This window comes from Pongo abelii, chromosome 6 (assembly GCF_028885655.2).
Source record: "Pongo abelii isolate AG06213 chromosome 6, NHGRI_mPonAbe1-v2.0_pri, whole genome shotgun sequence".
Taxonomy (NCBI): domain Eukaryota; kingdom Metazoa; phylum Chordata; class Mammalia; order Primates; family Hominidae; genus Pongo; species Pongo abelii.
The window spans coordinates 8833334-8848409 of NC_071991.2; the positions used below are offsets into that span (position 1 = coordinate 8833334).

Sequence of the window (15076 nt, forward strand, 5' to 3'; positions counted from 1 at the left end):
ATTTAACTATCTTTATTATCAGGGAAAGAAACAATCAGACTGTGGTCTGATGCAACCACCAAGACTACAAGGAACACTAAGGGACTTGGTAGGAAAGAATCAAGGAAATGGGTAGGTGGGTGGTTCTCGCCTGTAATCCTAGTACTTTGCGAGACTGAGATGGGAGGATCGCTTGAAGCCAGGGGTTCTGGACAAGCCTGGGCAATATAGTGAGACCCTGTCTCTATAAAAAGTTTAAAAATTAGCTGGGCATGGTGGCTCATGCTGAGGTGGGGATGACTTGAGCCCAGGAGTTTGAGGCTGCAGTGGGCTATGACTGTGCCATTGTACTCCAGCCTGGGCGACAGAACAAGATCCTGTCTCAAAGAAAATGCAGTGAAGAGGGAGGAAAAGAGGCCCTTTCTGCTACAAAATGCAATCTAGGGGAACCAAGAGATAGGATGAAGAAAGAAAGGGAGGGAAGACTTAGCAGGAGATAAGGCTGTGGGGTAGGGTGAGCAAAAGAAGGCTTCCCCAGGTCTCTCCCAAGCACTCAGGTCCAGTATTCACAGCCTGAAAATGGGAAACGTTATTCAAGATGCAACTGCAAAGCTTGGGCAAGGGGCAAATGAATGATGTCTCTCCAGTCCAACCAGTTATCTCCAACAGCCCTGAGGGAGAGGCTAAGGAAAAGACCAGGAAACCAAAAGCTACAAAGATGGGCCAAATTCCAGAATTAAAATTTCGGGCTTTGGTTCAAGCCCCTGGAATGGCCCAGAAGCCCAAGATAGAGTAGATTTGCCTTTTAGGGTATCACATAGTCAAAGAAACCCCAAGCCTGGCTGACAACAACCTGTAATTGCTTGATCTCTAATCCCTGCCCATAACAACAAGAAGTGGCTATGAACACAATGCTGCCTCCAGGAGAGGTGTCCTCCGACGCCCAACTCAGAGGCGACCAGGAGATCCAATAAATAAGGGCATTATTTCTCTCATTCACCAGGTATTTGTGAGCACCAGCAGGTGCCAAGCAGTGTTGAAGGGGATACAGAAGTAAACAGACAGCAAGGACCCTAGCTTCACAGAACTTGACTACTAAGAGCAGAGACAGAAAATAAAAATTGATTGGACATTGGTAGATGGATGATGGGAGAATATCCAAACAAAAATACCACGAAGTGATGAGTGCTGTGAAGACAGCAGAATAGGCTGCCTGATCGTGAGTGAGGGAGCGACTATGAAGGGATGGTCAGGGAGGGTCTCCCTTAGGCTGAAGGCCTGAATGACAGGAAGAAGCCATTGAGAAGTCGAGAGGAAGAGTAGTATAACATCACACAGACACACGGACACACACACACACACACACACACACACACACAGAGGAATAATTCATGCAAAAACCCTTAAGCAGGATTAAACTCGCCACATTTGAGGACTGGGGTGGAGAATAAGGCAGAACCTGGCACAGAGGCGGCCAGAGAGGAAGAGGGCAGGATCACAGAAGGAGTTTGATTTTATTCTGAGTAGGGAGCTGCTGGAGGGCTTTAAGGAAGGAAATGACATGATCTGATTTATGCTCTTAAAAGATTTAGGGATGACAGTTTAGTGGTTGCCAGGGTCCCAGGGACTGGGGATGGCTGGATGCGGCTAGAAAGGGATTGCTCCAAGGAGGCTGGGGTGGTGGTGTAGCTGGGCATCTTGATTGCAATGGTGGTGACATGAATTTGTACATGGGATCAAACTGCATAGACTGCTACACACGCACACACCCCACACCCACACACAGTGCACGCGGAGCTAGTGAAATCTGACTAAGCTCTGGATTGCACCAACGTAAACAGTTTCCCGGGTCTTTTTGCTTGCGTTATTTTGCCCTTACTTTTTCCCAATCCTTAGAACCCGTGAACATGTTCCTGGTTTTGACATTATGCCACAATTATACAAAACACTAAAACTGGGGAAGGCTGAGTGAAGAGTACACAGGACCTCCCGGTACACTTCTCTCCCATCTCCTGTGAATCTATCATTACTTCAAAATTAAAAAAGAAAAAAAAAGATTTCTAAGGCTGCCATTTAAGGTATAGATTAGAGAAAGTAGGAGGTAGAACCACAATATGTGACGCCAATCCACACTCAAGGAAAGGGTTAAAATGAAAAAGAAAACACCCAGATTGGCAAAGGAGCACCTGGAACTCTCATACGCTACTGGTGGAAAATGTAAATTGGTACAACCACTTTGGAAAAGCATTTGGCAAGTTTCATTACAGTTGAACATATGCCTATTCCACAGTCCAGTGACTCTACTCCTGAGTATACACCCAACAGAAGTGTATGCAAATACTCACCAAAAGACACATACATGAAAATTCCAAACAGCACTAATCTTAAAAGCCAAAACTAGAAAGGACTCTGCCCATCAACAGATAAAGGGATAAATTATGGTATATGCCCATAATAGGATATTGAACAGCAAAGAGAATGACTGATGTACAACCACACATAACAATACGGATAAATCTCACAAAAATAACATTGAACAAAAGAAACCAGTTGCACGCAGTTTGATTCGATTAATACAAAGTTCAAAAACAGGCTGTTGTTGCAAGCGAGGTCTGTGGTTATCTTTGGGAGGGGGTTCAGGGAGGGAGAAAGTGAGAATGAGCTATTTTCAGGATTGTGGGGACATTCCAAGCACCAGCAATATTCTATTTCTTCATCTACATCAGGAAAAGTGCTTCTCCACCCCGCCCCCTTTTTTTTTGAGGCAGGGTCTCGCTCTGTAAGGCTTAACGTGCCTTATTTCCAGAGATTTTTGGTTTTGTTTCGCTTTTTTTTTGCAAATTCTACTCCTGAGCAATTTATTTTTCTCTTTTCCCCAATCCTTAGAATCTGTGAACAATTTCCTGGTTTTGATATTATACCAGAGTTTTACAAGGGACTAAAACTTCTACCCATATTTACAGGTATTTCCTCACCAGGCTCAAGTGAGGAACCATGTGAGTACCCTTTGGAAACTATGAAACACTACAGATGTGAGGCATTAGTATCACTGACAGGTATGAACAGGCAGCAAGCAGGTCTCACCTCTATAATTTGTAGGTAATACATGTAGAAATAAAATTGAGTAAACTTTGGATTTTTTTACCCCAAAGACCTAAGAGGGGAAAAAAGCCAATATATCACATTGAGGTTACCATGTTTTCTACTTCTACAGAGCCAGACGCCAATATTGCTTTTTAAAGCACTTCTAAAATTAAAAACAATCCCTTAAAAAAGTTCATGGCAAACATATTGACTATAAATACTTGGAAAAATACTAAATTATTATTACTGGCTTATGCAAATGAGCATTTTACTCCTACTTTAGGGATGAGATTATTTTATAAAAATAGGTCAGAGATAACCCCAAATGACATTCTAAATAAATTATGTAAACCACTATTATTCAGAACCAAGACCTCAGTTTTTTAAAGAACTCACTATATAAACAAGATCTAAGGAGTCCAAATTTCTTAATCTGAAAGTAATCATTTTGCCTTATTTTAATATGATAGAACAAGCTTTTTGGGGGGTCAGGCATCTCGCTATTATATAATAAACATACTCTCTGGGAAAAGAAGTCTGTTCAGAGCTATAAGACAAGTCGCCAAGAATTTTATTCTGTAGAACCCAGGAATCTTCCTAGTGAGGAGGTCCTTATAAACATGAGTATGTACTTCGAAATGCTATAATATTTTAGCCTTTTAAAATACATTCGGCACAATCATTTTGATTTTTCGGAATGTCTACATTTCAAAACAATTACTATTGGCAGTTAGTGTACTTACTAGTTGCTCTAAGAAATTCTTATCTATTTAAGAGCTTTTTAATCTTTTTAATTGTTGAAAAGCAATATATGCTCAAGGGGGTGAGAGAAGGGAGATTAAATATTACAAAAGGCATATAATGAAAAATCACCCTTTCTTCTCTCTTTTCTCTCCTCTCTCCCTCTCTCCTCTCTCTCTCTCTTTCCTCTGAAGAGGAGAATAGGAGAATCTCTTCAAAGGAAATCAACAGTCAAAATCTTCCAGTCATATTCTATACAGACCTATCTATAGATTTCCCCCTTTATTTTTATTTGTTTTATTATTCAAATAGTACACACACTAGCCTCTGTTTTGAATCATGCTTTTTCCCCCCACTCAATAATATATCTTGGAGAATGTTCCATATCAGAATATAAAACACTATCTTATTATGTTAAACAGCTACACATCATTGGGGATACACGATAATTTACTTAACTAGTCCCTGCTGATACACATTCACATTGATTTCAGTCTTTTGTAATTTCAAACAATGCTGCAATGATTTTGCACACCAGACTTTACATAAATGTGTGAAAACACCCATAAGAAAAAAAGTCCTACATGCAGAATTGCTAAATCAAAGAGCATAAACATTTATGATCTGATAGACAGTGCCAAACTGCTCTTAGTACCTACTCTATCAATTTATATTCTCAACCACTAGGGTAAAAGACCTGTTTTTCCACACCCTTGTCTCATCACAGAAGATTTTCAAACTCTTTGATCTGCCACTCTTCTAGATGAAAAATTGTTTCATTCTTACTTTTAATTTGTAGTTTGTTTAGTATGAATAGGGCTGATTATCAATTAAAAATAAATTTTTAGAAAAAGAAAATGGGCATTACAGAGAACAGGGCACAGCAGCATACACTTGTAGTCCCAGCTACTCAGGAAGCTGATGATCGTTTGAGCCCAGGAGTTCCAGGCTGCAGTGAGCTATGATCACGCCAGTGTACTCTAGCCTAGCCTGGGCGACAGAGCAAGACCCCATCTCTAAAGAAGAAAAGGAAAGAAGAGAGAAAATAGGGTTGTCTTTTCACATGTTTCAAATCCATTTCCATTTTCTTTTCTGTCAATTGTCCATATTCTTTGCCTATTAGGTACTGGCCTTTTCCTAATTGATTCTGAAGGCTCTTTATATATTAGGAAAACCAGACTTTCATTTTCGTATTCATTATAGATTGTTTTTCCTAGTTTGTCTTTGCATGTTGATTTTATCCTATTTTTTGCCATGGAGAAATTTTCCATCCAGCTAAAGTTTTTTATTGTTTATAAGTGTTTTTCAGCTGATGTTTTGGGCTTTTAAAGATACATCATAACATCTGTAAATAACAGCAATTTTGTTTCCTGCTTTCTGATGTCTTTCTCTAGTTATTAATAACTATTTTGACAGTGTACATCCCTGCATTGTTCCTGATTTTAATGGGAATGTTTCCACAATTTCATCATTTAAAGATGATGCTGGCTAGGTGCAGTGGCTCATGCCTGTAATCCACGTACTTTGGGAGGCTGAGGCAGGTGGATTGCTTGAGCTCAGGAATTCAAGACCAGCCGGGCAACAGGGCGAAACCCCATCTCTACCAAAACTACAATGATTAGCCAGCCGTGGTGGCACATGCCTGTGGTCTCAGCTACTCGGGAGGCTGAGGTGGGAGGATCACTGGAGCCCAAGAAGTCGAGGCTGCAGTGAGCCGTGATGGTGCCACTGCACCCCAGTCTGGGTAACAAAATGAGACCCCATCTCCAAACAAAACAAAAAATAAACATGATGCTGTCCAATGGCACATTACCTGGCCTGGGAAAAACATAAAATAAAATAAAAATAAAGATAATGCTGGTTTTGGCTTCTAACACTATTTCTCTAAGAAATTTCTGAATACATAATTTATCAATTCATTGTATTATTTTTCCATGTTTATTAACCGGTTCTATAGATTTTCTTCAATGTCAAAGTACATTATTAGATTTATTATTTACCTGGCTTTTAGGAATAAGACATAACAGGAATCTATGACCATATTAACATTGTGCTACTCTATAAATAATTCATAACTACTCATTAAAATATTTAATCCATCTCTAGCAGGTCCTTTTGTGATCTAAAAAGACAGATCTCTGGCATTAAAGACAGGAAAACTGAATCATGAAAAGATTATAATTCTATGCACCCCCTCCCCTTTCTTCATTGTGGTACTTGTGTGAATTAGAAATCAAATTCAGACCTTCTGATCCCCAGTCCAGTGTTGAAACCACAGGAAAGCATCATGCCCTTTAGAGAACTCAGCGGATGCCCAACATACAAAGAAGAACGCAGGCTGCCATCTACAATCTGCAGCTTCGTGACATGCTCCTCCAGACTCCTGAAAGCAAGCTGCAAGTTGGGCTCCAGAGCTTAAAACATCTGAAATGCATCACCCAGCAGCCAGGAGGATAGGTTCCTGCTCAGTGATAAACGATGTTGCCGACATTCCTCGGCCAATTAGAATTCCTTTCAGCTGCAGTGGAGGTGAACACAGCTGGAATTACAGAGTGGGGCGCGTCACCAGACGTGCTGATTATACATTATTTAAGCCTTGTTTTAAAACAATATGAGGGTTCTTTTTCCCCCATTAGTCCAGAAATGTGGAAACAACATTCCACTTGGTTTAAATATCTAAATGGATTAAATTGCATCTGGAGACAAAACAGTAATAGTGACATTTTAAAAAGAAGATATGCCCAAGCCCCATGGCTATGTGCTTTTATTTTTTAAACATAGCTCCATGGCTTTCCTTTAACCAGAAAGGCCTTAGGGACTTTAGTCAGTCAGAATGAGTTCCCTGGACAAGAAGCTAATTTAAGTTGGAGGCTTTCACTTACAAACTCACTTACAAAATAACAAACCAGTAATTTAAAACTTGTTCAGTGACAAAAAAAAAATTGTATATTCCTTGTTTAAAAAAAATTAGCCTCTAAAATGGTTTTGAAATTATAAAAATTGATCCAAATAAGCATCCTAAAAGTTAGCTTTCTTACCCAGCAAATCAGAGCATGGCGAAGATACCAAGTTATTTCATCCATTTGAGGCTTTTTTGAACCACTGAATAAAACGCAGCTATTTTAACTATTTTAATAAAATTCAGCTATTTTAACTGTTAACCAGTGCCCACGATGTTGTACAAAACAGCTAGTCTAGTTAACTGGATCACTAAGGTGATATTGAAACATTATTTGCCTTTTTGTCTTTTTTTCTTTCTTAATCCATGAGGAAATATTTCATAAATAACACAGCCTCCAAAACCTCCTTTCTTTCACCCAATTTTCCACACTAGAACCTGACATTGTGACTGAACCAAGAAAATGAAAATGTGTGGAAGAGAAAGAAAAACCCAACATTCAGAAACGACTTTTATAACCGCAAGACTAGAGGTTTTAAACTCTGACAGATGGACTTGAAGTAAAAAATCCTAGTTTAATAAATCACAACTACTGTAAAAATGGAGGTAGAAATAAAGCATATGAAAGATTTCATGTCTAAAGTCAGTTGGGTGGGCCAAGAAGATTAAAAGGAAAAAAAAAATGGATTTGAAAAAAGAAAGTTGTTTTAAAAGGCAACACAAATGTGATCAAATCACAAAATCAATGATAAAAACCTCTATTTGGCAGAATGTGATTCTTCTTAAAGTATAATTGCAATTCAAGTTTTGGAACAGCATTTGTTCTAACCCATCCTACACCTTCCAATAATTCATCTCAAAGAACTGCCTTAACTGTATCTTCCTAAACTTGAAGCAGACCCTAAGGAAAATGTAAATGCAAAGGGAGCTAAAAACTGACCACTTATTCCATCTTATCACAGCAACTGTGTTATATGGTTTTTGAAACAAAAGTTTTGCCTGCCTTACGTAAGTGAGGGTCTTAGCTGGTACAAATTGACAAAGTCAACAGTCTTAACAATTTTCTTAATCTTTCTTGAGAAACTTAACTATTTTGAATCAATTGAGACACCTGTAATTGATCAATCAACGTCATCAACAGCTATTACCACAACTATTTCACTCAAAGTTGCACCATCTGAATGCCAAAACACAAGTAACCCTTACATCCCATGAGCTACAATTTTAAAAACCACCTCCTATTTCCACATGCTATCAACGAAAGTCTCTTTGTTCCTCTCTATTTGGAATTAGAGTCTTTCTTACTTCACAATATGCAGTCATGCTCCAAAAGATATAAAAACACCAGGACATCTGAGAGTATTTCAATGCATAAAAGCACAAAAAAGTTCAGGCACTTGGTATTTCAACTAATTGGTTGACATTACAATAAAATTTAATTTTCTTGAAGAGCATTCTTTTACCCAAAGTGGCCTAAACAATGTGTCTGGGATTCATTTGTGTACCAGATAAGAACAAAGTTTTTGCAAATCCTGCTTGATTTTTCAATCAAAATGTTTCTAAAGTGTTTGATTTGCCAGTGAACTCCAATGATTACAAGATATGCTCTTTAACAAAGATCACTTGATTTTGGATATATTATGCCCCCAAACCTACTGAAACCATTTAAAAACTATTTTCCTACTAAAATACCACAAAAACATTCGTTAAAATGTTATTATTTTAAATATAAAGGCTCAAATATTCTTCTACTGTTTAGACCAGGTTGCCAAAGCAGTTCAACATATTACCCAACAGTTTTCAAAAACAATCCCACATGAAGAAATAAAGTCATAAATGTAATCAATATGCAAAATTAATGCTTGGCATAAATCAAACACATGTGCTACACTCCAATACAATTTTCTGAATATCAGGATTAAGAATACCAGTAAGCCCAAGTGCCCAACAGTAATTTGAAATAAGTAGGTAGCTAAATTGATATACCCTGTGAGAAGGATGATCAGAGTATTATAATGGAGCTGAAATCTCATTTGATATATAAAGAAACTGAGACCCAAAAGGTTAAATAACTTGTTCTGTAACATGTAGTTAATGAGAAACCTGCCTAGAATCTAGGTCTCCTAACTGTAAATCTAATGCCCTATTCACCCCCAAAAAGAATCATGGACCCCAAAGTTCTAAATGTAGTATCTTCAGTATCTTTTATTTTATTTTATTTTATTTTTTGAGACAGAGTCTCGCTCTGTCGCCCAGGCTGAAGTGCAATGGCGCAATCTCGGCTCACTGCAAGCTCCACCTCCCAGGTTCAAGCCATTCTCCTGCCTCAGCCTACCGAGTAGCTGGGACTACAGGTGCCCGCCACCACACCCAGCTAATTTTTTGTATTTCTAGTAGAGACGAGGTTTCACTGTGTTAGTCAGGACAGTCTCAATCTCCTGACCTCGTGATCTGCCCCACCTCAGCCTCCCAAAGTGCTGGGATTACAGGCGTGAGCCACCGTGCCCAGCTAATTTTTTGTATTTCTGGTAGAGACGGTTTCACCGTGTTAGCCAGGATGGTCTCAATCTCCTGACCTCGTGATCCGCCTCAGCCTCCCAAAGTGCTGGGATTCAGGAATGAGCCACGGCGCCAGGCCATTTTCACTGTCTTTGCACTGAATTTCGCTCTGTGTGTATTCATTGACTGGTTGAAATATCCCTCATTTTTAAAAGTCCTTTTTTTTTTTCAAATAACAAACATGGAAATAAACTCTGAAACCTGTAACAAAAGTATTCAACTTTTGAAAGATTGCTACTCAACATCCCAGAAGTGAGAATTCAAACTTCCCTTAACCAGAAAGATGAGGCTAAAACCTATTCCACCATCAACAAATTTCTAGTTCAAACCTTTCGAGGTAAACTAAGGTTCCACGTAATGGCATTGCATGTGTACACCATCACCGCTAAACCGCAATCCTATTGTAAGGATGATCACACTCACAGATCCTCTCAAGCCATTCATAACATCTACTGAAAGGGAAAGGGAAAGGGAAAAGGTAAAGGTGTTTCAGAAAGAACACTCATCACCTGATCCTTCCCTATCAAATGTCCTCCAAAAATTCCTTAAAGCATTCTTGCTTCGATAATCTAAATTCCTGAATCCAAAAATAATTTGGGAGGAGGACAAACCAAGTCCTCCCTTTCAAGGCCCAGGCTTGGGCAACTACGATTGATTAATATACATACACCAGACATAAACATTTCAATTAAAACCTATTCCTTCTAAAACATTCATCATATTTCTAACACAAAATCAGTTGCTTTCGCTTTTAACAAGATAACTGAAACCAATCTGATGTCAATTACAGACTGAGTTGTAAATCAGAACCAAGTTAAAAGCTTTACAAGTATTACAATCTCAAAAATGTTACTTTTATCTTACCACATAAATAAAAATGTATCTACATTGTATCTACAAAGTGAGAAGTGTTTCCTATCAGCCCTGGCATAAAGAAATGTATTTCCCCAGAAGCAAAGATCTCAGAGGAAACTACCTCTTACATTACAAAACCAGGGTCTGGGTTTGGGTCCAAATCATTATTTGATATCTTTATACAAAAAAAAAAAAAACCTTAAGACAAAAGTTGGGCCATGCAACAACTATGGGCTGTCAAAGTAAATTTTAGTTAAAAAAAAATTACCTATTGTTTGCATGGATTTTACCGATGACTTTATGGCTGCGCATCTGCCATAAAGTGTTCAAAACGCTCATTCTCTCTTTGAAAGGACCTGACCAGACCAGGACTTTGGAGTTCTCACCCGACTGAGCCACTGAACACAAAAATCCAGGGGAAAATCCCTGACGGGGATTAGAATGAACTTTTTAGTTTCCTTCCAGAGCTGGAAATATTCGAGTTTGGAAAGTCCCGGAGCAGAGCCGCATTTGCAACACGGCCATCCTGCTTTAGGGATGAATTGAAACTGGGAAGAGAGTAGTACCAATGAGAGTGAGAAAGGGAAGACGAGGATGCAGCCTGGTCCAGAACCTCCGGAACCCGGGGGGGAGACAGGTTGGCATCACATCCGCGCCACCAAGTCGCAGGCCCACGGCAGAGCGTTGCGCTCACCCTTGAAGGTGGCACTACAGAGCCACCCAGGAAACACGGACTTTTCATTGAAGACGAAATGAATCAAGGAGCTTGCGTGTGGGCAGCTTCCAAAGCCTCCAGTGAGTGTGGGAGTAGGGATCAGAGCCTCACGGCGCTCGGGGTTGCTGAGTGTGGGGGTGATGGTGAAACAAAATGCAGAAAAGGTAAAAATTGAAGAAGCAGAGTCAAAAGTAGCTAGCGGTCTGGCCTAAGAGACAGGAAGTGGCCCAGACTGAGACTGAAGAGGGCTGGACCAGGGGGAAGTGAGGAGAGCAGGACTGGGAGCAGCTACAAGATAGGATTGAGGAATTTCAGGCTGAAGGAAAGAAAGGGTGGAGGCCCCGCCAGACAGCAGCGAGGGGGCGGGGCTAGGCAGGAATGAGGGCGGGGCTTGAAAGTGAGGGGCGGGGCTAGGGGAAGAAGGGAGGAGGACGGTGTGGGGGGTGAGGGAGAAACGAAAAAGGATGGGGGAGTGACAAGAGGGTGGGTGGGGGCAGGAGGGGAGAAGCAAGGGGGCAAGTGGAAGGGGAGGTAGCAAAATAGGTTGGAAGTGGTGGGAAAGACCAGGAGGATGAGGGGAGGGAGCAGGTGGGAGGGGAAACAGGAAAGCAAGATAGATGATGAGAAAGTGGTGAGAAGTGAGGGATGGCACCAGGGAAACAGAGGCAAGGCCAGGAGGGAAAAGCGAGGGGGCAGGTGGGCGGAGAGGATGGGAAGCGAGGAGAAGGATGGAGGGGGTAAAAACGGCGGAGGAGAAAAAAAGGAGAGAAGCAAGGGGGCGGGACCAGGAAGAAGTGAGGGCCGATGCTAGGAAAGAAGTGAGGAGGCGGGACCAGGAAGAAGTGAGGGCCCAGGCTAGGAAAGAAGTGAGGGGGCGGGACCAGAGAGAAGCGAGGGAGCTGGACGCAGGGAGAAGCGAGGGGGCGGGGCCAGAAAGGAGGCGGGAGCAGAGAGGAGCGAGGGGGCGGGGCCAGGGAGATATGAGGGGTCAGGTGCGGGTGGGGGGAAGGTGGGGAAGAGAAAGTACCACCAGGGATGGAGGTGAAAGGCAAGGGGGCGGGGCCTAGAGGGAGAAGCGAGGGGTCAGGTGCTAGGGAGAGGAAGGGAAGGGAGAGGCAAAGGTTCGCGCCGGGGAGAGGTGAGGGGAAAGGGCCTGGAAGGAGATGCAAGGGGCGGGGCCGGGAAAAGAGAAGCGAGGGGCGGGGCCAGGGAAGGAGATACAAGGGGCGTGGTCATAAATGGAAATGAGAGGGGCGAGGCCAGGACGGGGATACGAGGGGGCAGGTGCGGGGGAACGGGAGGGAATGCGAGACCGAGGGGGCGCGAGCGGCCAGGGGGCGGGGCGGGGCCGGGCAACGGCGAGGGGGCGGGGCCGGGAGGGAGAAGCGAGGGGCGCACGCCGAAGGGGGTGACGAGGTCCTGGGACAACGGCCGGCGTGGGGGAGGGCCGCTTCCAAGGGCGCCCTGAGGGGAATTCCAGGGCGGACGAGGGGGCGCCGGGGCGCGGGTGGGCCTCCCGCCGGCCGTACCTGTCAGACGGATCTTGATGCTGGAGCCGTTCCTGCGTGTCCCGGGGTTCGACATCTCCCGCCAACGATCGGGCAGCCGCGGATCCAGCGCCGCCGCCCCCCGGCCCGGCCCGGCCCGGCCCCGCCGCCGCCGCCGCCGCCGCCTCAAGGTTACGGCTCCGGGCTGGGCGCCGGGGTCCGAGCCGGGACACAAACTCCGCGGCCCAGGCGTCCGGGCGGCAGGCGGATGGTCGAGCCGGGAGATCGGCGCTTGCTGCGGCGCTCTGACCCTCGCTCCTCCCAGCCGAGCCCAGTCCCGAGCTGCCGCCGCCGCTGCTGCTGCCGCCGCCGCCGCCGCCGCCGCCTCCACCACCTCCACCACCTCCACCACCTCAGAGCCGGACGCCCGCCGCCCTCGCCGCTTCCGCCGCTGCCGCCGCCTCCCCGAGCCGCGCGCGCGCCCGCCGCCGTGCCGGCCCGGCCCTGCGCGCCCCCGCGCCTGCGTGCGTGCGCGCCCCCGCCACGTACGGCGGGGCGGGGCGGGGCGGGGTGCGCCGCTACGTCGCCCGCCCGCCTGCCTCGGGCGCGCGGGGCCCGGATCCCGCGGGTTGGGGTCTTCCCGCTTCCTGTGGCCGGTGGGTGGGAGGGTCTGGCCGCGAGCCCGCGAAGGGAGAGCAGCGCTGGCCCCGGGGCCCAGCGCGCCGTCGCCCTCTGTCTTGGCCCCTGTCTCTGCGAGGCTCTGGGCTCCTGAGTGACTGAAGAGTGGTTTGCATGAAACCGTGGGCAGTGTCCACACCAAGCTCCTTGCACACAGGCGTGCAATACCAGTTTTTTTCAGTAAAGAGCTTTCGATCGTGCAAGTTCAAGGGAGGGACTTCTCAAAGAGACAAAGCCCTTAGGTGTGTTCTGTGCAAACGGGTGTGCTCCACTGCCCCATAACAAAGTTGCCAGAATCGCAGAAGTGCCATATACGGACAAGGAAGATGAGATGAGAGAGGGAGGGATAAAGTTGAGAGGCGGATGTTTGTTATTATCCATTCTGCATACAATTTTACCAAACAAGAAAGTAGCATTGTGGTTTGTGTTCCCATGTCTTCTGCTAAATTTCCCCTTCTCCCCGAGTTGCAGGTTAGAACCAAAAGCTCATGGCTGGGTACGATGGCTGTAGCCTGTAATCCCAGCACTTTGGGAGGCCGAGGCGGGCGGATCACTTGAGCCCAGGACTTTGAGGCCAGCCTGGGCAACATAGGGAGACCCCATCTCTACAAAAAATACAAAAATTAGCTGGGCATGGTGGTGCGCGCCTGTAGTCCCAGGTACTGGAAGGCTGAGGTGGGAGGATCACTTGAGCCCCAGAGTTCACGGCTGCAGTGAGCTATGATCAGGCCACTGCACTACAGCCTGGGCGACAGAGCTAGACACTGTCTCAAAAACACACACACACACACACACACAGAAAAAGCTCATTATGCGCTTTCTCCAGCCTGGGCGACAGAGCTAGACACTGTCTCAAAAACACACACACACACACACACACACACACACACACACACACACACACACACACAGAAAAAGCTCATTATGCGCTTTCTCCAGCAAACAAACTCCTCTCTGTTAGCATGTTATAGAAATAAAATGATGTTATTAGAAAGAGGGAAAACTAGGTTTATCAAACTTGTTTTTTACCCACTACCTTGTTTTTTTTATTTTTATTTTTTTTTGAGACAGGGTCTCACTCTGTCATCCAGGCTGGAGTGCAGTGGCACGATCTTGGCTCACTGCAACCTCCACCTCCCGGGTTCAAGCAATTCTCATGTCTCAGCCTCCAGTATAACTGGGATTACAGGCGTTAGCCACCACACCCAGCTAATTTTTGTATTTTTGGTAGAGATGGGGTTTCGCTGTTGCAGGAGATCTGCCCGCTTCAGCCTCCCAAAGTGCTGGGATTTCAGGCGTGAACCACCACTCCCAGCCCCCACTACCCATTTTCATGTATAAATTCTTTTTTATTTTTATTTGATTCTTCATCAATCAACTTGAACAAATTCTTTTAATACCGTGTGTGTGTGTGTGTGTGTGTGTGTGTGTGTGTGTGTGTGTGTGTGTGTCCCAAGGAAAGTAGGCTCTGGGCCATTGCTACCATCCCCTGCAGCCTTGTGCCTGTCCTGAGGTCACAGTCTTCAGAACAGAGCCTTCTACCTAGAGTGCCTAGACATACCTGCCTGCCTGCCCGCCTGCCTGCCTGCCTCAGGATGACCCTAGTGAAAGCAGAGCCTTTCCTGGGCAGGATTCAAGGCATCACATCTGTCAAATAAAAGGATGGTCCTAGGTCATTTCTATGGCACCTTGCGGCTCTTTCAGTTATCCTCAAGAAAGACCCAAGAATACAAGCAATGTTTAAGCAATAGCAGTAGAGCCACAATCCAGCTGTTTCCATTTGTAGATGATTGTCACAGAGAGTGCATGCCTGGGTCTGAATTAATCCATCCAGTCTCTAATGCTCCCAGGTAATCCCCATTCTTCTGCCAATCCCGTTAGTATTTCCCCCTCCTCTTTATTCCCTTATTCAAAGAGTCTCCTCTCTAAACAAAACCAGACATCACTCTCTGCTTACCTGAGTGCAGGCTCCTGTTCTTGTCCCCAGGTATTCCTGACCTGGAAACCTTTCATTGCTTAATTTTGTTGTTTTTCTCCCCGCCCCGACGTCTGGTTCTTCATTGGCTTGACTGTTTCCTT

The 15076-nt window shown here is 44.6% G+C and overlaps 1 protein-coding gene across 5 annotated transcripts in view; it reads right to left on the reverse strand.

Annotated features, from left to right (window-relative positions):
• SMURF1 (SMAD specific E3 ubiquitin protein ligase 1) overlaps positions 1–12783 on the reverse strand; it is a 116471-nt gene extending 103688 nt beyond the window's left edge. For 3 of the 5 annotated variants that reach the window (XM_024250422.3, XM_024250421.3, XM_054560191.2), the window contains exon 1: positions 12362–12783. In XM_024250422.3, the coding sequence (XP_024106190.1) occupies positions 12362–12416 (55 nt within the window). In that variant the 5' untranslated portion in view covers positions 12417–12783. Of the gene's footprint in view, positions 1–10811; positions 11113–12361 lie in introns of those variants that run through there. The other 2 variants (XM_054560192.2, XM_063725642.1) reach the window with 2 other exon arrangements.
• Between the last annotated feature and the right edge of the window lie 2293 nt (positions 12784–15076).